The sequence below is a fragment of the Haemorhous mexicanus genome, chromosome 6, assembly GCF_027477595.1.
Source record: "Haemorhous mexicanus isolate bHaeMex1 chromosome 6, bHaeMex1.pri, whole genome shotgun sequence".
NCBI classification, from domain to species: domain Eukaryota; kingdom Metazoa; phylum Chordata; class Aves; order Passeriformes; family Fringillidae; genus Haemorhous; species Haemorhous mexicanus.
The window spans coordinates 5,793,657-5,816,796 of record NC_082346.1 but is presented as its reverse complement, the minus strand read 5'-3'; the positions used below and the strand labels follow the sequence as shown (position 1 = coordinate 5,816,796).

The following is a 23,140-nucleotide window of genomic DNA, read 5'->3' as shown; positions in this document are numbered from 1 at the left end:
TCAGAGCATAAAATCCAAGACCAGGAATTCCCAGCCTCCTGTGGAAACCGCCCAGGTGGTTCAATAGTGGCATAAAAAGTCTGAGCAGAATGCAATTATAGCAATAAAATATCTTTAAAATGTTGATGTAAGCCAGTGAAAAAGAACAGGCATGCACAATCTGCCATCTGAACAAGTGTCCCTTTGCTTCCATTTTAAGGCAAAAACATCCTTTATCCCACCAGCTGTGCACTTAAATACAGAATGCCATGGCATGAATAAATCAAGCAAATTTTTGGAGTGGAGGTTTTATTTTTTTTAAAAACAAGATGTTCAGCTGTGAGTTACAGAAAGCATAAACAAGTAGATCAAGATACCATAACTGAGAAGTCCTCCTATAGTGAGACTAGAATGACAAAATCTATGTCATTTTAGTATTTTTTTCCAAAGAATGACTTCTAACATCTGTATTTTTTAAAACGAGGCAGCAGGGAATCCTCCTATTTGAAAAAATAATTTAGATTTTAAAAGGATAATTTGATTAAATAAAAAAAGATATGAAAATTTCATTTGTTAGACTTCTCTGGATTAGAGAGCAGCTTGTTTTTAAATAAACGAACAAACACATTGATTTATTCACGGTTACTGTGGGTAGGTACTTTTGCCAATCAAACATAACAGGTATACATTGTATAACAACAAGAGCAGTTGAGAGGATTAAGAACATATTAAATGACACTTCAGGCTGAAGCTGTTGAATTAATTGGTTGTGTTTCCATGCGACAGTAGAGATGCTATCATGCACCAAAAGCTGGGGAGAGGCAGCAGAGCAAACTTCACTTTCTGATAACACTCTTTGTTTACCAACAAAGCAATGCCTGTGGCAGCATGCTGCACAAGGAGGAGCTGCTTTGGCTCACATCTGCTAGTTCCCAGGGGCTGAAACAAGGATTACAACTAATTACACAGATTAGATGAAGGCAGCATTTTAATCAGCTGGTTCTAACACAGCAGTTCTGGAAAACTCAACAAGCAGGCCCAATGACACTGAACACCCTGCTGTAAAAAACTGCTCTAAAAATCCCTGCAAACACACAGAAAATAAGACAGCTCTTACCACAAGAAGAAACAGTATAAATGCAGTAAACTTATTTGCTCCCCTTTGCCTGTTATTTATTGCCTGCAAACAAGCTGTTTTACTCAGTTTTTTATGGTGATGCTTGCAAGCCATGATCCTTTATTAGAGACCAAAGGAATTACCATCAGCAAAACTAACTTTATGATCAGCACACACACAGAATGCAGTTCTTTTCAAACAAACCTGTTATCTAACTCAAGATCAAACAAATGAACATGACAGAGTAGGGAAGATCATGCAGGTAACAGTATCAATTCCATGCAATTACAGATAAGCAGTTGTATCCTTCAGCACAAAGCAATTAAATGTGTTTATTTAGCTATCTTGGAATAAACATGCATAGCTAGATGGGCCTGTGAGTTTTGTAACTGTTAGCTTTACACAGTATTTTCATCCAAAAGTCAGTTGCACAAAGAAGAGAAAAATTAAATAATTATAGTTTCAAATCATCTCTTCGACAAGCAGAACCTGAGCCACGAAGTGTGCTCTAATCCATGTTAGACATTTAACAGCTCAAACAGGACACAGGATTAAGAGTTTATCTTAGTGGGATACATTTTTTCCTATTGAACTTCACACAATTCCTTATGTTATTAAGCTTATTTTAAGATGGGAGCGCTCTTCTGTTTTGAACCCACAACATCCTCATCTAGGTGGATGCACCCAGTCACTCTGCCTATACCAACAATACACAAATGAGGGCACACAAGAGGTGCTGCTGACCCATCTGGGTCGTCTTCCACCTCTTTTCCGCGAGTGGAACCACTCAAGAATAGTCCTGTCTACTCTAAATACCACAGGTATGTCATCACCCCAAAAATCTCTGTATGGAAAGGTTAAATGCCTTAATGCAAAACCCAGCAACATTATTGCTTTTCTCTTAATGTTGTTGCTGTTTTTGATAACTTGGCCCTTGTACTCCACTCTTTTGCTTTCAGCATGTATATATTTTAATATACTACTCAAATAGAAAACTAGCAACCTGACTTGCTGAGCAAAAATAATGACACTCCTAAACTGTATAAGGAAATGCTTTACAGAACCATAAAAAAACACAGGACTAAGAATGTTTCCAAGTGTACTTACTGCACTGTTTGTTAAATTATTTTGACTATTACAGTCTTTGAAACTATTCTAAAATTGGTACCTTAATTGTTTCATGCCCTAGGTGTTAAAATTTATTTTCTGGATTTTCCAAATGCCAGGTTCTGAGCACTTATTTGTGCCCACTCAGAGACAGGTCAACAAGACAGAATTTTTTATAACCTTTGCTGAAATCAAGTCTTGAGTCTCTAATGATTCTCTCCATCAGCAGATAAAAGACTAACAAACACTTCCAAGACTGGTGCCACTTAGTAATTTTAATTTTTTCCTTTCCTGCCTGGAAAAACAAAGTAACCCACTAGACATTTTGTGCAACATTTGTAAAAGCAATCCATGGACCACAGCAAGGCAAAACCATTGGCTGTGACATGGAATATGTCCCCGTACAGAAGACAACCTCTGAACACTCAAGTGCTCTTCTAAGTCTGTCATCACCATTAATTTGGTGGTGTTATGAAGAAAGCATTGTCCCACACAATTCAAAAAGCCTGGTTTATTAATTAGTGTACATAAACACTCCTGAGAAGTTCCTCCACCTAAAGCAAATGACAATCCCACTACCGGTGAGATTTTCCAAACTTTTGTACTGAGATACAAAAATCTCATTAACAGGTGAGGAATCTTGTTTCTTTATCTTCAGTACTCCAGCTTAGGATAGACTGATTCTGCCAAGCAAATTCTGCCTAATCCAAAGAATTCTGAAGTGCTAAAACCCCAAAAAATACATGTTCTAATGGTGTGTGAGAAATGGGATGAGAACAAATAGGGAACTGTCACCACTTTTAACTCTATAACCAGGATTACATAAGTAATATTTCACAAAGTAATCAACTTTATCACCAAAACTACTTCTGTAGCATGAACTACTGTACAAACCACTACAGTTCCCAAATTACTAAATTCAAAATCCAATCTACAACTTTCCACCACAGCAATCTTCTCTTAAATCTCCTGCACAGAGCAAGAAAAAAAAAAATCTTGCATTTCAGCTAAACTTATCTGATTTTACCTAAAAACAGAATACTTCCAAGTAGAGCTTTACTCTCCTCAGTGACTGTAAGGCAGGTGAATACTTGGCTTTAAATCTTTACTGCTTTCTTTCAAATTGAAAAAGATGCTTTGAAAAGATGCTGCATGTTACTCTTCAAGAACTATTTCTATTGCCAGTCTCTGGGACAAATATGATTTTGGTGACCATATTCAAAACATCTAGGCTTCTTCACAACTGATGAAATAGAACAAATACCTACATGACAGAGTTACAGCCATAAACCTACTCAAAAACTTAGTTTTTAAAATGTAGCTAACATGCAAAATCGTAATAATAAACACTTTGATAAAGAATAAAACTAAATTGGGGAAACATAAAAACCTGTTAGAAAAGGAGCAAAACCAGATAAAACCAAGATAAAGACAACAAAGGAAATATGCACGAAGGAAATCCTTCGGGAAGGAAGGAGGTTGAAAAAGAACTGCATCAGTAAGGCTCTCACTCCTAGGAGAAAATTGGTATGAGGGAAATCTCCAGTCCAGAAAAACAATAAAATCACATTCAAAGAACAAATTTCAGAGCCAACTGATCATTTCAGGAGAGAGCAGAACATCCTCCATCACTGCTGCTTTATATGAAACCAGGCTTAGATGAGGACAAGAAAATAGGAAATGTGGAAAAGAATTCCCTTAGGACACATCTCTCTGGTCCAATAAAACATCCAAAGGCTCCAGCAGTTTTCTGTGGAGGACTATTAAAATTGTTTTTATACAGCTGCAGCAGATGGTATGATTCACTTATCTCAAAATAAAAGAGCTCAGGGAACTTGATGATATTATCAAGCATCAAGTTAGAACAAATAAAAAAGTGCTTTTCATGCAAATACTGAAACCATGAATAATGTGGAGAGAAGTCCAGTACGTAACACACTTTGTAGAGAGATGGAACTAGAAAAGTGACTGTCCCAGCACATGTCACAGTCAAGAGGGCCACAATGCACAATGTCACCATACAGGCAGAAAGCTCCAACCAAGACAGAGCAACACCAGACAACTTCAGAAAGCTTCAACTCATAAAAATAACACCTTACCTCTGCAGAAGGCTGCAAGTGTCAGTCCATGCAGAATAACACCCCACCTCTTCAGGAGGCTGCAAGTGTCAGCTCCTCGTGTCCTTCAGCCCAGCCTTTTATGCCCTCCTGTTGATGCCCTGCACCTGTGAGCCCCCTGCTCCCTGTGTGATTGCTCAGCACCCCTGGGCACTCCATGGCTCCTTACCTTCCATAGCATTCACCTGTCCTGCACAGCTGGAGCCACTGGGGATGAGACTGGGCCCCAATCACCACAAACTCTGTGCCCACAACTGCATTCTAGTGAGTGCACTAGTCATTAACCAACACTAAACCCATACTGTGCAGACCTGCAAAGCATTAAAATACAAGAAATTTAAATAATTAAAATACTTCAAATACTTGCTTTTTATATACTCAGCCCCACTCCCAATCACCACAAACTCTGTGCCCACTAGTGATATTACACAAATACAACCCCCAACCTTCCCCCTGCAAGGAAGTCCTTCCATGACTGTTGTCACGTGAAGGTAACACCAGGTAGAAAATAATCATTCTCTCCTTTCCCCTTCTTTCAGGCTTCCATTAGCAGCTGCAGCAATGGAATTGTGGTGTGCCAGGGACTGGACACCTAGCCAGGTGCATTCCTGATGTGAACCAGTGCTGTGGCACTGATGCTCCTGTGACTCAGCAGTGTCCTTCCATCTAAAGAGCTTCAGTGAGAAGAAAAACTATTCGAGAGAAAAAGAATTTATCATCAAAGAATCTTCCACCTCCTCCAGTCTCTAAAGAGGCCTTTGTTCACCATTCCAGCTTCAGCATTCATCACATATGGAAGTAGTACAGGCCTTTCTTACAGTTCAAAATTACTGTCTCAGTAGTTTTTAAAAACAAGAAACTCAGCTGTAACCATCCATTTGTGTTCTCACTCGTCTGCTCTCAGTGGGAACAAGCAGGAGTCCTGCACAAAGCCTGCAAGGTTTGTTTTCTCTAATAATGCAAATGACAAAAAAAAAAAAAAAAAATCATCAAACCTTGTTTTCCTCCCAATGCTTTAAGGTAGTTTTATTTTCCTTAATGACACAGACAGCTTCAAGACATGTCCTGTTGTCCCGTGTGCCCCATCCAGCCCTTTGCTCAAGCTGCATGATGGTAAGAAACACACACACAAAGGAACTGAAGAACAGGAGAAAGAAAGGCTCCAATGCTACTGGAAAACACTGCTAATTACCTGGGGATGGTGGGCACACATGTGGACAAAAAAAAAAAAAAGCCATTTATTATTATAAAACAGGGCACAACACAAGATGAACATCAGACATGAAAACTACCAACCTTGAAAACATAATCTGCAAGAAAACACAAAAAAATCTATTTCTTTTTACGTTTGATTTTTAAAAAGCCTTGAATGATGCTTTAAAGAGTTTAGGAATAGTGACAAAACATTAATCAGTACTAATAGGACAGTTCTTAATGACGAAAACTTTAAAAGGTCCTCAAAGGACTCTAAACATCTGTAAATGCACAGGCATGGTAAAAAGCATAATTACTGAATATGTGACCTAACAGAGAAAAAATCCAAACTGAGTACTATAAAAATCAGAGAGGATAGTAAAAGATAATGGCAACAACAGGTCTATTCAACAGAAACATCTTACACCACACAAACTTTAACAGCAAAGAACAATTAATCTCAGTTGTTAAAACCAAAATACTTCAGTGGGATGTCAGTCAGTAACACAGAGCTGACAACTGTGCTTTAATTACATTTGAGACTGTTACCAATTACTTAGTCTGCAGCACTACAGGCTTCATGCTATGACTCAGTGCACTGAGTCATTCAGGAAAACTTTCCTACACAACTACCCCGGCACCCACAAGGATGCGAGATCAAAAGGAAAGAAAAGGAAAGTACTTACATTGACCTTCTTAGCAAAAGTCTTGTTTTAAATTTAGATGACCAAAAGCGGATAGTGACACGAGTGCTCAAGTAGGCTTTTTGAAAGGGAGACTTTCAGGAGCACTGTTTTAACTCCATTTCAGATAACCATGTCAAAAAAATCAAAGTACAAATAATGCTTTGTACAGTTTGAGGCTGAAGAAGCACATTCTAAGTCTGTTTGGCTTTTTTTGATTTTTTTTTTTTTTTGCTGCTCAAGAAGCATTATTTACTATTAATATAAACATCTACCATCAAAAATCCTTTTTTTCTGTCACTTAAGAGTCCGGGCTGATTTGAAGAGTTGAAGGCTGAAATTTTTTCTGTGTTGGAAGCTGATGGAAGGGGGTGGCAAAGAGTGACAAAACATCTTCAGCCATCTCCTTGTTGTTGGGAAAAAAAAAAAACCAAAACCTTTGGTTAGATTTTTGAATTTGAACAATTCTACCACTGCATTAAGCAGTAATGGGATTTTCAAGTTTGGAAGTGAAAACAACAGGAAGATAATCCTGGGTGAAAGATTCTTCTATTGATATTCACATGGACCTCCAAAAACTTGTTAAGATTTCCAAGTAAGATTTCTTTGCCAGGCTATGATGCCAAAGCTGCAAGTGCAGGATCCTGGAAAAGGAAAGTTGTGTTAATTGTTCTCATGTTCTCACCTTCTGCTCTGATCTAAGAACTTGAGAGTTTTATTTTAGGCCTGGAGGAAATGGGAGGAAGCGGTAAGGCTCTTGAGGGTTAAAATCAGCATGAATCGTGAGGGTTAAAATCAGCACGAATGGTGCAATTAAGAAATAATTAAAATTAAAGCACGTTTTCTCCAGAACTATACTAGAACCTATAAATCTCAGTATTTCACATGAGTTTTTTAGCAGGTCATCAGAACAGATGATGACCTGCTAAAAAACTCAGAACAGGCACGTCATCTTCTCACAGAGAAGACAAAGAGGGACAACTTAGCTAAGATTGGTACTAGACCAATCAGTTGGACTACCAAGTTGCACAAGATGTTAAGTGGTAGATGTAGGAGTAATTAGGCATTATTTTCTCCTGTGTTTTCCCTCTTGCAGTTAATTTCTCTCAGCACACAGAGTTTACTGTGTACTTCCACAAGCCAATTAAACTCAGCAACATGGCCCAAAAAGAGAAATAGAGAAAAAGCTGCATTTTTTTCTGACACGGTTGTGTGTTCAGCTGATGTGCAGAAGTCAGGGAGGGACAGGAGCTCAGGGAGTGTTGGGACCCCGGACATTGCTCTGGCTGCCCTGGGTGATTCGAGACCCTGGCACGGAGTCTAAAACAGCTGTGCCTTTGATTTTAGCCCATGGAAACAACTACCAACTTTGTGTGAGGATTTACAAGCCACAAGAGTTTTAGTAGAATGAGTTAATTTGTCACAGGGTGAAAAAGTAGAATTTTGGGGTTTTAGAATGGGGGTTCAAGAGGCAAGATGGAGAAATCTCGGCATGTCCTGTCCTTCTCCTTCTTGTCCTCCATCTCCTGCTGTGATGGTGGCACTTTTGGATTGGCTTAGAGCAGAGCCAGACTGTCTAACATAGGTGATAGGTATTGGAAAATTATTGTAAATAAAGTACAGGTAGTTCTTAGTATAAAAAGCTAACAGCACCCCAAGGGCAGGGACTGTGCCATAAACCAACCTGCCAGACAGACCTCAGCAGGTCAGAGAAAGAATGGAACAGATAAGAGAAAATAAACAACCCTGAAAACCAGAGCTGAGAAATCTCAACTTCTTCTTCAGTCGTGGGGCTGGGAAAAAGAGAATTTCTGATACCTCAGGAGCCATTTCAGCAACACAAAACCCGAGAAGGGAGGTGGTGACACAGGGGAGAGTAGGGACACTGGACCTGTCCCCTGCAGGGGCATCACTCTACTGCCTTCGTGCTCAGCTTGACTCCTCCTGCAAACCCTCAGGAACAATCCATCACCTCCATTCCAGTTTTGTTTCCCAAAGTAGAGTAACACTAGAAATGGCAACATCCATGCCATCCAAGACAGAAATGCAGCCAGCTGACAGAGGGACATGGGAACTTGGGCCATGCAGCCCCTGTGACACTCAGGAGGTCACCACACCAATCAGGTAGGTCATGCTGTTCTTTCTTCTGTCTGTAAAACTCACAAACTCTGGATCTGCTTCCCAGACATGCTGTGACCTCACCAGATGCAGGTGGATGTCTCTCCAATGTTCTGCAAAGCTCTCCACCAAAATGCTAACCTCTTGGAAAAACCAGGCAAAGAGGCATTTCTGCTCTGGCACCCACAGCAGAATTTCAGCATTGCTGCCTCTAAATTCTGCCAAGTGGAAGCAATACTACTGTGCTACATTATAAGAGAGCTGTAAACATAAATTCTGTGTAATGACTTTGAATTATTTAATCTGTAAAGATAATCTGTGGATGATTCAAATGCTGTAGGGATATAATTCAAGAGACAAAAGTCTAAATTCAAAGCAGAGTTTGAACAGTAAACAGTGTATAAAACGTGCCCATGAACAAAAGATTTAGTTTATTTCCCCAGCACTGTCTGGCTGTATCTACCTGAACAGGCCAGTGGAAGGAGATTCTCAAAGGACAGAACCATCACTTTTTCTGGGCCCCTGCACAAAGGCCAGCAGGTTTTACTCCAGATCATTTCCAAGGTCATTCTCATTTTTTAATATCATCCCTAGATTACAGTTTGCTTATAAATTCAATGCCAGCAGAGGTCCGCATTCAATACTGCTCAACAATTACCCATGTAAAAAATTCTTCATGAAAAAAAGAAGTCAAACAATATATACAAACAAACAAAATATACACATTATGTACGCTCACTCCCAAACTCACAATAGCAATACTGCTGGTTTTAAACAATGGCATCTATCAAAACTTAAACCATTGAATCAGATCATGTTTCTAGAACCATTCCAAATCTAGAACTACTTCTGCTAAAGCAAAAATACCAATTAGAAGATTTAGCAATTGGAGATCTTCTTTCTCCTTGTTAGCATTTCAGCCACCAATGGGAGAAAATGGAATTTCCTTGGAGCTTTCTCCCCTTCTGCTCTGCCAGAAGTCACCTCTGTTGAATGAACATGATCCTTGTAAGGTGAAATACCTACAGCTTCTCAAAGCCATTGAACAAAGACTGCAGACTAAATCTTTAAAGTCAAAGTCTGACCAAATCATGTGTCTGCAAATTTCCATGGCATTTCTCCATCCTAAGCAGTTTCTTTGGTTGACTCAAGATGCAACTTAAAATGGGTAAGTATTCTGTATCCTCCCAATTTATCTCAAAATTATTTATTGCACCTACCACTACGTCCTACCTAATGCATGCACAGATCAACCATGTAGAGAAAAGTTTGTATTTTAATTTTTGCATAACAACCCAAGAATGTGTCCTCAATTCCCATTAAATATACAAGAATTAAAACAGTACACTTGTTTTATGTGTCTGACAACAGGTGGGGTTTTTAACATTACATGAAATAAACCAGATTGTTAAAAACCATTGGCATCGTGAGACATGATACATAAATTACTTGTGAGAGAGCAACAAAGATTTGTTAGTAGAGAAATGTACTTTTAGAGAAATGCTGGAAGAGTTGTACTGTTTTTCCAAATGAACTAAGAAACTACACACACTCCAACTCTCAAAAGAAAACATTATTAAAACATACCTTGCTGCTATTCACACACAAAAAAGAAAAACTATCCCAGAACTAAGAAAATAAGAGGTCAATGAGACCAAGTTATACTTGCATTTTCATACTATTTTATTCAAATTTAGTAAAGCAATATTTAGGCTTCAGCATGCTAATAACCTTCACTTTCTCTTATGAGAATTCAAAATATTTTGCAAGTAAGTTCTGTGAAGTAAATCAGACACAGCTGTTTTTCAACTAGAGCATTTTGATTTTTAATCACCTGTTCAAAATCAGAAGGGAAAATATTATTACAAATCCAGTGAATCACACCCAGTCCACAGATATCCTGCTATGCTATGCTCCCATCCTGAAAAGCTGCAATTTTCATTTGCATTCTGTTACTTCTGTAAGAACTCTAAAAATGAGAGGTGATGTTCTGATGTCATCTCAACGTCAATCAGGAACAACACATTGCCATGCTGCAACATAAAATTCCTTAACAATAAAAAGGAGTAAAAAAGGAACTTCTGGAAATTAAAAACATCTGCAGCAAGAAGTGCTTACGGTTACCTGGTAAAGCCTCACTACAGGTTTCCCTGCAGTAAAGTGGAAAATGTTTTAAACCTATACAAAGTAAACAAGATTTACACAAATCTGTAGACCCAGAACCAATAAGATGCTGTAGATAACACCACTATGGAAATTATGAGCAGCTACTGACCTATACAGGCATAATTCCCATCCAAAGCTTGCTCAAGTAAATAAGAGCAGAACTTGTCAGTGAAAATATTAAAAAGGGATTGAAAGGTATTCTGCAGGATGACATGGCCTGCCAGAAAATAAAGCTGAATGAAAAAGCAAAAATTTACAGTTCTATATTTTTGTTAATGGTAATAAATTACACCAAAAAACCTGTTTTTTTTCTAGCACCTACGAAAAGGAAGTTATCAAATGAAGCACATAGCAAAGAATAATTTTGGTTGCTAGCAAAAGATGTCTCCTATCAGTTCTATACAGTACATGTCTTTCACCTACATAAGAAGGTATCACTTGTAATTTCAAGAAATAAGGACTGATAGGTAAAACACAACTGGACTAATTTTTCTCCACAAGTATTTTTTGACAGCCACTGAAATGATAAAAAAGTTGTTTACACACCAAGTCTAACAACTTACATCACAAAGAGAATAGATATGAATAGTTGGCATTTTGCAGGAAAACAACCTTCTCAGATCACGCATTAAGTACAATATAAAATGATTTTCCAGCATTGGCCTATTCAGCAATTTAACACAATGCAGGCATCACTTCCCATTTTTCCCATTCATCCCATTGGCACACTAACAGAGGATGCAGCTGGATTTTACTAGTGTACAGCTGAAGTATCTGTAACATCACTAAGTTGGCATACCCAAGAATTTCAGGAACTTGCACCATCAACCAGAATCTCTTCATCATTTCACACAGAGGAGAAAAAAGATTCCTATGAACACATTTTGCAGCACCCATCAATCATACCCACTTACTGCCTCAAAATAATTTCCAATGGATTTTCTTCACAATGGTTCCATTTTCTGATTACAGCTAAATACAAAACAGCATATGAACAAAAGTGAACAGGTTTTGTATAAAAACATAGAAAAAGGCATTTTACCTCTGCTCTGTTTTGCACTCCTTACTTATTTTCTAAAGCCCCTTACCCCTTGCACAAGAGGTAAGAGAAGCAAATAAAAACCACCACCTGCCTCTGCCAACTGCTTTTAGACAGCACTGGCAGACCTTGCCTCAGTATGCATTATTTACTTCACTCATTTTCCTAAGAGTAATGTTGTCTGGAATTAGATTTAATGACGTTATGACTCAAACACACCATTATTAACATTTCCATAGGAAATTAAAATTTCAGTGTCTGAATGACTTCAGCTAATCATCAGACTTAAAAAGAAAAAGCTGACTTCCTCTGCCTAACTCAGACGAAACTTCTTTCTTCAATTATAACCGAGGAGATATTTAAGATGCAATGAAAATTTTACAAAGGCTCAAGTAAAAATCTAATTCTTTATCATTAATGGTAGCCAACCCCAAAAAAGCCATGGATGTGTTTTTGGTAAGCCTCGGCTGCCAGGTTCCTCCAGCAATTTGACATTAAATAATACCATTTTGATACAGAATCAGCCTGAAATAATATTCATTTATTTCAGGGACATTATTAAAACAGAAGAATTTGTCATTTATTAAAACACAGTTATTAGAAAAGTATTTTCCCAAGACGCTGAGCATCAGCAAACATCACTGGAACGAAGATAACATGCTCAGGAAGTCTGGGAAAAAGAAAAAATATTCTAAAAAAAAATCAGATCACACATGTGCATGAACCTTCAGATACCTGTTTAAACAAATTAAGTAGCTTAACCTCTTAATTATCTCTTTATCCAGGTTAATTCTGTGCAAAACTATTCCCAACAGTATAAAACACAAAATAAGACAACAAAAGCTGAAGATATCTCCCCTGTTCCACCTGTGATCTTCAATTGCTAGTAATATTCTGTGTAACAGAAAAAAGTCTGCATTTCTGTTTGCAAACTCAAATTCAAATATTTAATAAGAAAGCTTAGCCAAAAGGCTGACTAAAGACACAAAGTACTAGATGAGGAGGAAATGAGTAGCTACATATATTAATTATCACCCTTTCTGAGAACACAGGCTCACTCAAGTTAAAATTTAAAGGGCTTAGATTACTTTCTGGTGAATTTTATTAGTTTTCCCCAAGAGGTGCAAAGACTAATGCTGTCACAACAGCAAAGGAGAGCATACACAGCGTCACTGCAAGCTGAGTCACCTCAAAGCACTGAATCTTGCTTTATTATAACACAGCATCTTAAACAGCCTCCTGAAGGGCTGTCATTTGTTATGTGATGGAGCAGGAACAGCAAACAAACCAGCACCACCATCAAACCAGATGTGCACATCTGCAGAGCTGTTTGCAGCAGGAAGCCCCTGCTCCCTTGCTGGTCTCTCTGGATAGAGCATCTGCAGTCTGTCCTTCCTCTACGGCCACAGAGAAAGATGCAGAACCAAGTGGGTGAGAGGTCTTCTGCTTGTGGCTGCTGGTAACATTGAGGTAAGCCTCCAGAGAGTCATGATGCAGCTGGGAAGAAGAGAGGTCAGGCAGATGTGCAAGAACTACAACCTGAACATTCTTTCCTCTGCAGCTGTAGCCATCAACTTATTCTTCCTCTCATCCAAGTACTCTAGTTATTTTCTCTCTGAACACCTAATTATGGAAGGATAAAAAAAGTAAAATCTGAAGGGACTTCTTCAGCATGCCTCATTCATATCCTGCCATCATTCAGATCCAAACCCACGGACACTTTTCACTTCCTGGTACCACAGTCCAATCACTCAGCAGTACCAGCCTCAAAATAGAGAGCAGTTATGCAGTGCTCTCAGATAAATCACACATTTCGGTCACCTGTCAATATGGAAATTAAGATGCCTGTACTTTTGGAGGGCCCACCACAGAAGTCAGTAAAAGAAACAGACACTTGAAAAGCGTGACCTTCTCTGCCTCCTCAACTGGCAAGCTGTTCATGAGCATCACCTCCTGTCCTGTTCTCTTCCCAGTCCCCTTCTGTCCTCTCTCATCTTGGGATGGCACTCACACAGATGCAGATACTGTAAAACACATATGACATTTGTTGGCATTGCACTGTTCAATAGCATGCCTCCCTTAGCACATTTTGTTTTGCCTGCATGTCACAGCAGAGAGCAATTGGTTCTAAGTCAAGGAACGTAAGCAAACAGGGTCTGCTTTTCCAAATCTGCATGCATACACTACCATTGCAAAACCAGACAATATTAGTAAATAAATACCTGAAGCAGTATCTTTTGCACATCTTAGTCAAAACTATGTTGATAATGTTTTCCATTTTCATGCACTAACTTGAAATGCTAACTTCACTAGAATCATCCCTCTTAAAGTATGATTTTAGCCAAGTATTTTAAACAGTGCTATCTGACAAGAATCCACTTAACTAGTTTCCCAGTAGATACATCCAAAAAAAAAGATACTTCGCATATATACACATTCTATTGCATGGACATTTTAATACACACTCCACACACAGCTGCGATCTGAAGCCTGGCTAGCCACTTCTGTAAATTTACAATATGTGCAGCCAGGACATCAGGCAAGGTAAGAGTGACAGAAAAAACACACAGGAACTACATGATCAACTGAAATAACTCTCAATATGCCCCAGTAACACCAAAGTACCACAGGAAAAAAGTGTGTTCTGGAATTCCTAGAGTATTTTCAGAATTACTCTACGTTAATTTATTGACTTGCAAGTTTCTCTATCTTCCTTCCTTTTTTACAACAATCACTACAAAGCTCATTGTGCTGCTGACAGAGAAAAAATAGCCAAAAAATTTGTGTATGGAAAGATATTTTCAGCATGCTTCCCATAAAAAAAAAAGTTGTTTCAACAATAAAGAACATTATGCAATTTGACTGCTTTATGTCACCTTATTCATTTTACAAGTCCAGTGAAAAACGGGCTAAAACAATAAAAATTTTTATTATCTTTACGTGTCTGTAGTGCTTTTCCAAAACAAGTATTTAATCATTCACCTCATGATGCAACTAATTTTCCCTTCCAAGCTTGGTATTTTGTCTGCATGCTACCAAAACACTCATACAACTTGAGAAGTCAGAATTAATTTTTCAAGATACCTTTTCAACTCCTCTTTACTTTGGGCACCCTGCAGAAAAGTTCCGTTTTGAGCACCTCTAGCATAAACGGCTCATTCCATGAGGAATGACTTGCAGATGGCTTGGGAGATGCTATGAGAAGAAGCCTGGTCACCAGCACCACCATGTAACTATTTATACACCACAACACTTGGAAAGCTTGGCCACAGAACAGAAGTCTCCTCTGCAGGGTGCTGTACAAAGAAAGGTTATTTCTGCCTTACATTTACACCTGGTCCAAGGCAGAAAGGGGATACTGATGTACAGACAAGAATACACAGAAAGTAAGACAATTCCAGAAGTGACTCTGCTTTCTCCCACCAGCAGTCTCCCTCAGCTTCCTTCAGGTGTGCTCTATTGCCTGATTAGCTCTGCAGAAATGGAAGGAAACAACGATGCTCCAGCTCAAAACCCAAGAGTAGCAACAGAACCGCCAGGAGGTGAAAAGCTGCCTTCAAAGCTGAACCCCAGAGCTCAAGCAGCACTTCAGTCACAACAAAACAATGTCTGGCTGTCAGGAGTGCCTTACACTTCCTTCCTGTTATTTTACAAGTCCATGCTCACACTCCTTCTGAAAGAGAATAATTTGATGTTTGGATGTTTGAAAATAGTAACCATCCTGAAAGCAAAGCAGTTTGTACCTGAAAGAGTGAAAGGAGAGCTCATGGCAAAGCTGCATGTTCTCAGGAAATACTTGTCTCTTTCCAGAAACCAACACCTGATTTCCAAGAAAAAGAAATAACACATGGACTAACACATGATTTCCAAGACAAAAAAGATACCTCCTTCAGTGAATGCCAAGTAGCAAAAACAATCTGAATAACATCATGGAGAATCAAAAGGGAAATATCCACAGTAAGTCCTGGCTAACTCAAGATGATGTCAGATGAGATCTCTTTGGGGAAAATTATCTGCCTTCTTTTTTTTTTTAATACAAATTAACATCATGAGGTAAAAAAACCATCTACCATTAATGGCTTAACCACTTAAACACTGGAGAAAATGGAAAGGTCTCAATCCTTATTTCTCACCTCAAGTTTGACCATCTACCATTTAATTTACAGATACTAAAAAAAGCCCAGCTTCTAGGACTATCATAAACCAAATAATACTAGCAGAGCTTTTATTATCTCCATTATAGTCTCGTCTAGATCATACTCAACCACAGATAAAATCAATCACATAAAACCATAGATGTCATCAGATTACAGGCTTCCCCATATAATCTGAGTAGGGCATAATATTTGCTTCTCTTCTAGTTGTAGTTTAAAGTTTATTTATAGAAGGATTTGTTGGTGCTGGAGCACTATCATTTCCTACAGCTTTGCAACTCAAAAACCTTTAAGATTCTCATAAGAACAGTTAAAATTTCAGAGTTGCATCCTCTGGCATTCATACTAGAACTCATTGCTTCTGAAGTTCTTTTACTTAACATTATAGCCACAGTAGGTGGAAAAGATCCACATCTCAAGTTAAAAGAAATGTGAGTTTTGCAAACAAAAAAATTGGAAAAAATAGGTTGAAAACTGGGGAAACATGCTTCTGGATGTCCAAACATTGATTCAAAATAGGTTTGGTTCTTTAAGAGAACAGAGAATTGTCCAGACAACTGCAAAAACATTGGTCAGGTATTTGCAAACACCACCCATGGACTGAGAAGATGAAAATGTAGTGTAATCAATACAGTAAACTTAAAGAGGAAGCAAGGAGTACCAATTAGATTTTACCAATCTACCTCACTGCTCAATGAAAAGTCTGTTGCACTCAGTCCACTGAGTGCAACTCAGTTGACACATTGCATCCTTCTGCACATCACTTATTGTTCAAGGGTTCAGGAAGTGCTGAGAATACATGCAGAAAAAGAAAAACAGAAGTGCTGAACAGTTTGCAACTGCAGTCATGCTGAACAGGATGGCAGCATTATAAATGCCGGTGTTTGAGGTAAACACACTTGGACAGCCATCAGTGGTTCACTACTAGCTTAGGAATCTGAAAAACCATGTATACACAGACCTGAAAAAATCCCACCCCCAAAATAAGCTATTTTATAACCATAAATATTTAAATTAGAAAAAGTCTTCAGGGGCAGTAATAGTTACTCTCCACAGTTCATTACCTTGGATAGTTTCTTTTACAAGTTCTGTTGCCACGTAAGATCTTCTACATCAACAAAGAGAGTCTAATGGACACTAATTTCATCAGGCTCTTCTCATCAAAGTAAAACCTTACACAACTGGAAAAAATATTTCACATAGTGTATCACTATGTGTCACAGTTTATATGTTCATTTAATGTGTGAAAATGTCATCACAGTTCTGTCATCAGAATAAAATCTGAACTCCAGCTTCCTTAAGTATTTCTCTAATTTAGGTGTCTTCAACAGTAGAACACATGCAATTAGAGCAATTTTTATGCTAATGTGTATCAACAGTATTTGCATTTTCACTGCTTATTCAAAGACTTAAAATGATACACAAGGCAACACAACAAGATTTGACCGCAAATTTCTGACCACTGAATCCACCTCAGACTTGCTATATCACTTTGCCACTGTTGGATAGTGCTGTTCTCAAATCAAAATAAAAACATACACACTTTGACCTTTCTACTTTACCTATTGTTTCAGTCTTTGTAGTAAAACAACACATTGATAAGCCTAAACTAGTAAGATTCTATGAAGCTAAAATAAGCAGTAAAATCACAGATCAAAGTATCTGAAATGTAAACATTATTGAGGAATTTACATTATTCAAAAAATCCTTCCAAATTAATACTAAGACCACCCAGACAAAAACCATTTCCCTGGGTATAATTCTTTTTTCAATTTTTTTCCATGTGTAACCATGTACTACCCCAGACACCAAAAGAAACCACTCACAGTGCCATACCCAAACCAGAAGGCTTGAACCAGTTCCCCATGCTAACGAGGCTAAACAATTTTTAAAACCTACATACTTAATACCTCTTATCCAAGAGGAAGAGGGCTCTTCAAAAACTGATGAGATAACCACACATGCGAACTCCCCTCTGAGTCATTAATACAACCTTAAGTACACACAAGTGCAACTCAGAAAGACAAGCACAAAAGCAACAGAATAGTCAAATATGACAGATTTAATAAACATCAGCTACCTGGGGATTCAGGCACACAGACACCAGAATTTTTTTAGTTTGAATACAGAGTTTTAATGTGAACTTCCAAACAAGTGAGAACCTTTGAAAGATACAGCTGATTGTTTAAGAGCATCCCTTTATTCCTCTAAACAAGTCATCCCTACACTCCACAATTTCTTCTGCTGCACTGTTAATGAATCACAGATGTCAATTAACCATTTAACTCACCTGACCTGGCTGAGGGGATAAACAATTAACAACCTCCTCCAGCATCACTGGTACGTGCAATCTTCCAGAATTACTGTTCTCTGTATTTTGAGGCAGCTCTTCAGTTTCACATTTCTGGACAGTTTGTTCCTCTGACTCAGAGTCAGAAAGCTTTTCTGATGAAGAATGGATCCTTCTGGCCAAACCAGCCACATTTACTGAGTTCAGTTTCAAGTTACTCAGAAATAAACATTTGTAAAGTTGGCACGGATTTTGAGGTAACATTTTGGAGTTGATCAGCCTAGAAGAGCAGCAGATGTTGGGAATTACTTTCAAACAAATATTTGAAATAGTGTATTTGTTCAAATAACATAGGGGAAATGCTATAGGCAAAGCTGTACACATTCCAAGGTGGGCAGCTTTATAGATACCCCATGTAAGCAAAATGTTTTCAGAACTCTGAAGATTATCTACAAATCAATCACGTTCAAGCAGTAAGCACATTCTTTTCACTATCAGATTTCAATATGTGCTTTTGTTGAATTTACCTTGCCAGAGGCTAACAATATTTTGCCTGCATAAGGATATGCTGAGAATAACTTCCTCCTGATCATTTAGGCCTCAACAGGGCGATAATTGCCCCACCTTAAATCTGAAAGTGCACATCACTAACTTAGAGCAGACACACAGATGTGTGTTTTGCAGCAAACCCCGGTGTGCCTACAGAGAACACGTGTATTACCATGGCGTGCCCCGCTGGCTCTGTCCGGGCTGTTCATTTTCTCCCCAGGGGCTGAGCTGGGGCTGCTTTGGATTTCTGCTGGGCACAGCAGGGAGGAGACACAGCTGGGGCAGCGACCCAAGGACTGAAGGGAGACCCCAGAGCAAAGGACACCGTGCTCCAGACAGAAAGGGGGCAGAGGAAGATGGGGGTGTGGCACTGGTGTTCCCAATAATGGTGACCATTACTATCGGAGATGGCTGAACCCACGGGAAGGCCTTCCTTCTTCCGCTCTGCTTGTCCGCACAGCTTCTGACCTGTTAAACCCTCTCTATGGCAGCGGCCGAGTTTGTGCCTTTTATCCCTTCCCCTTCTGTCCCGGCCCCTCTGATGAGGGCGAGGAGCGGCTGAGCCCCGGCAGTGCCCCCAGCCCATCCCTGCCCTGGAGGAACGCGAGGGACGGCTCACATGGAGCCACCTCCTCCTGCACATCGGACGTCTCCTTCTCACAGCGAGCACAGAGTTTGTGTTTCCTAAAACACAGTGCACGCCCAAAGGGGCAGCGGGCACCACTGCAGGCCGCCGCCTCGGGACCGGGAGGGCGCTGGAGCAGAACCTGAGGCGGCGAGGACAGAAATCCCAGCCAAAAACGCTTTGGATCGGAGGCAGCCGGAGCAGCGCCCGCGGCCCGCTCCGCGCCAGGCCCCGCGCGGGAGGAGAGCCCGGGGGCTGGAGCCAGACCCGCGGAGCCGCAGGCCACCCGCTCCCCGTCAGCCCCGGGAGTACCTCCCTTCCCTCACGGCCGACCTCGTGCTTCCCTCCGTTCCCCCCCGCCCTCCCCGCGGGCTCCGGCGCCGCCGCCCGCGCCCTGCAGGACCCCGCGCACGCCCAGCCCCACGCACTCACCGCTGCCGCCGGCGCTCTGCTGACGTCATGGCGCACAGCCAATGAGGAGGCGAGGAGCGCGGCGTGCCCGTGTTTGAATTGCGCGGCCGGTGGATGGCGGTTGGTGCGAGAGGGAGACTGATAGTCAGACCGAGAGACAGAGACGGTGAGGGCTGGGCCTGGGGGGTGAGAGAGAGACCAGGAACGGCCGAGGGCACGGCCCGGGGGTGACACCGGAGAGGGCCCGGGAGAGCCGGGCGGGTCTGGGAGGGGCTCGTCTGAGAGAGGCGAGCCGGCCCTGGAGCGGCCGCGGCGGCGCTGAGAGCTTTGACCGTGCCCGCTGCCAGGGGTGAGCCACCAGCGCTGCTAACAGCAGAAATGGGCTGTTTAAAGGGAATTCCGCTTTGGGATCGGTTACCGCATCCCCTGCGGGGCACGTTAACGTAAATCCCGCTTTAACTCTCTTTAAATGTACGTGCGACGTGCCTGGATCAGTCCAGGGAGGGCAACACGGGAGGCTCCTCTTTGTGCTGAAGAACAAAAAGACTGCTTGCTTTAGTCCACAAAAATGCGGTGTCTCGTCTGAAAGCTTGCTCTGTTATAAAGGCAAGGCTGTAGGCCATTTAGTAGTTTACATTCTGAAATAAACTCGAGAATTCCAACCGGGACAGTCCTGGTTGGATTTCTGGAGGCTGTGCTGAGTTAAGGCACCTTTCGAGGCCATTGCAGAGTTTGCCAAAGTCTCCTTGGGGCAGCCCGTGATGAGCCACAGGTGGGCCCAGCACAGGGGCCTGAGCAAACGTGTGAACTGCTCGGAAGAGTGAAAGGCTCCTGTTGCAAATGAAACTTCTCTTGTCTACTGCAGAAAGGATTCAGCTGCTGGATCTGAGAGTGCTGGGAGTGGAGCTGGGGAGCAGAAGGGATGACTCCTGCCAAGGAAGAAGATGTCTGCAGCCATGTCAGAGTGGTGGTCCGTGTGCACCCAGAGAGCCAGAAGGAAAAGTAGGGCAACTTCAGTCCGTGTCATTGACCAGCACGTGCTGGTCTTTGATCCAAAGGAGGAGGAGAGTGACACACAGGCATAGCTTTAACAGGACTGCACCCTTACACATTAAGACCTGAAAGGACCATGCAATTCCTTTCTCCTAAAAAGCTCCAAAAAGGCAGGTTGTGTAGAGGACAATCTACATAACGTGTAGTTCATTTTAAGGCTATGCTGGAAAAATAAGACCTTATTTTTTTATTTTTTTTTACTAGGAAAGAGCCAGTTTTATAACCATAATGATAGGGGAATCAGTACTGTCAAAGGAGGAATAACAAATGGAACATTTGATATTTCTTTGCTTTACTTTGAGTTCTTTACATTTCTACAGCCTGAAAGTCACAGCTTGGCTTCAAATGTCTTCAAAAATACAGGAACAATTTTGTGAAACCCCAACATATGAACTTGGTGTCTTCTGCATACTTTGAAGGCCTTTCATATATATCTCCTTATATATATCTATCTATCTCATGCATCCATCCATCTTCCTTTTTTCCAGAGGAAGAAGTTCATGTTTCTGTTCAGATGATAGAAGCCAGCACTCTAAATTCAGGAATAAAAGAGAAGGCATAACATAGAACTAAATAAATGCAGATAGATTTTAAAATATTTGAAAGTTATAAGGTGATGAAATACTATAACTTTTTAATGATAAAATCTTTAGAAAATATCAAAATTGAAGTTGTAATTCTCTTTGACTTCATAGAATTCAGAATCACATAAATTGTTGAGGCTTCCAAACTCTTAAAGTTGCCTTATTTTACAAGAAAAAGTTATGAATTTACCACATGGAAGTTGCATTTAATGGAAATAGAGACTGACTCCTAATTGCCCGTTGCAAGTGAGCACTAGAAATTGGATTTATTTTTGCATATTGCAATCTAAATACTGTACTTTTTTGTGTTATTTTTGATATTATTTATGTAATATACTTATATCATTATATATTCTTATATATTTTTATATTTTAATTCATTCATTTATATTATTTATTTTTCTAATTAAAATATTAGAAAGTATGGAAGAAGACTATATTTTTTTTCATACTATTTTAATAGTATTATACTATCTGTTTCTGGTTTTGGTCATCCAAGAGTGTTAGCATAATGTTTAAAAAAATACTGAAGCAAATAAAATGGTTTTATCAAAGAAACAAAGTTATCAATTGACCACAAGGAAATTGCATATAATGGAAATAGAGACTGACTCCTAATTGCCCACTGCAAGTGAGCACTAGAAATTGGATTTATTTTTGCATATTGTAATTTAAATACTGTACTTTTTTGTGTTACTTATTTTTATATATTATGTATTCTTATATCATTATATGTCGTTATATTTATTATATATTTTTATATTTATTCATTCATTTTTTTTCCTAATAAAAATATTAGAAAGTATGGAAGAAGACTATATTTATTTTTTCCTACTATTTTAATAGTATTATACTATCGATATTTCTGGTTTAGGTCATCCAAGAGTGTTAAAATAATGTTTTAAAATGAAGCAAATAAAATGGTTTTATCAAAGAAACAAAGTTATCAATTGACCACAAGGAAATTGCATATAATGGAAATAGAGACTGACTCCTAATTGCCCACTGCAAGTGAGCACTAGAAATTGGATTTATTTTTGCATATTGTAATTTAAATACTGTACTTTTTTGTGTTACTTATTTTTATATATTATGTATTCTTATATCATTATATGTCGTTATATTTATTATATATTTTTATATTTATTCATTCATTTTTTTTCCTAATAAAAATATTAGAAAGTATGGAAGAAGACTATATTTATTTTTTCCTACTATTTTGATAGTATTATACTATCGATATTTCTGGTTTAGGTCATCCAAGAGTGTTAAAATAATGTTTTAAAATGAAGCAAATAAAATGGTTTTATCAAAGAAACTCCTAGCTCTATTAAATGAACCTGAACTTGAAAGAACATTCTGTTCTCTATAAGTGAACACTTTTAAGTGCTCAGGAAGCTCCTACTGATAAAAAGCTTTTATATGATACCAATGAGTTCAAAACTAAACAGTGTTGACTTGGATTTTTAGCAGCCCAGATAAATTTTGTTTTCATTATAGCAGTTGAAAGGATGAGGAACAGTATTTGCTTCAGAAATTTTCTAATATTCCTTAATTTTGTTTCTAGTAGGAAGAGAGAATTCCTACTATATTCTTCCTATTCTACAAGTCAAATATTCTTGCAGAACACAGAACATCTCATATTGGGCAAATCAAAGTACTTTTTTTTCCCTGAACTTGGAAATCCTTTCTCTACTTATGGTCTCTTCTTACTATTATTGGCTTTTTTACAAACATGGTCCAAACCCTACAGATCCAGGTGCAGTCAAGTGCCTACAGTTTGCACCTGGCAGAGAGTGGGAGTGGATTTTACTCACTTATTTAACTATTTCAGTGGCTGGGGGCTGGGACATGCTCCTGACAGTGGGAGTCTTGCATTTCTTATCCTTTCCTATTTTTTGCAGTGACTCTGTGTGTACAAAATGCATGCACCAACTGCAATACACAGTACAGC

General features: G+C 39.3%; 1 protein-coding gene and 1 long non-coding RNA gene across 3 annotated transcripts in view; one reads left to right on the top strand and one right to left on the bottom strand.

The window, feature by feature from the left end:
• Positions 1-19,709, bottom strand: part of METTL15 (methyltransferase 15, mitochondrial 12S rRNA N4-cytidine) — a 78,822-nt gene extending 59,113 nt beyond the window's left edge. The window contains exons 1-2 of one of the 2 annotated variants that reach the window (XM_059848376.1): positions 19,571-19,709; positions 17,965-18,244 (exon numbers count right to left, since the gene is read on the bottom strand). In XM_059848376.1, the coding sequence (XP_059704359.1) occupies positions 17,965-18,244; positions 19,571-19,599 (309 nt within the window). In that variant the 5' untranslated portion in view covers positions 19,600-19,709. Of the gene's footprint in view, positions 1-17,964; positions 18,245-18,685; positions 19,413-19,570 lie in introns of those variants that run through there. The other variant, XM_059848375.1, reaches the window with a different exon arrangement.
• On the top strand, positions 19,603-22,371 carry LOC132328491 (uncharacterized). Its single transcript, XR_009486791.1, has 2 exons — positions 19,603-19,715; positions 20,415-22,371. It is a non-coding gene; the product is annotated as an uncharacterized LOC132328491 (long non-coding RNA).
• The last annotated feature ends 769 nt before the right edge of the window (positions 22,372-23,140 follow it).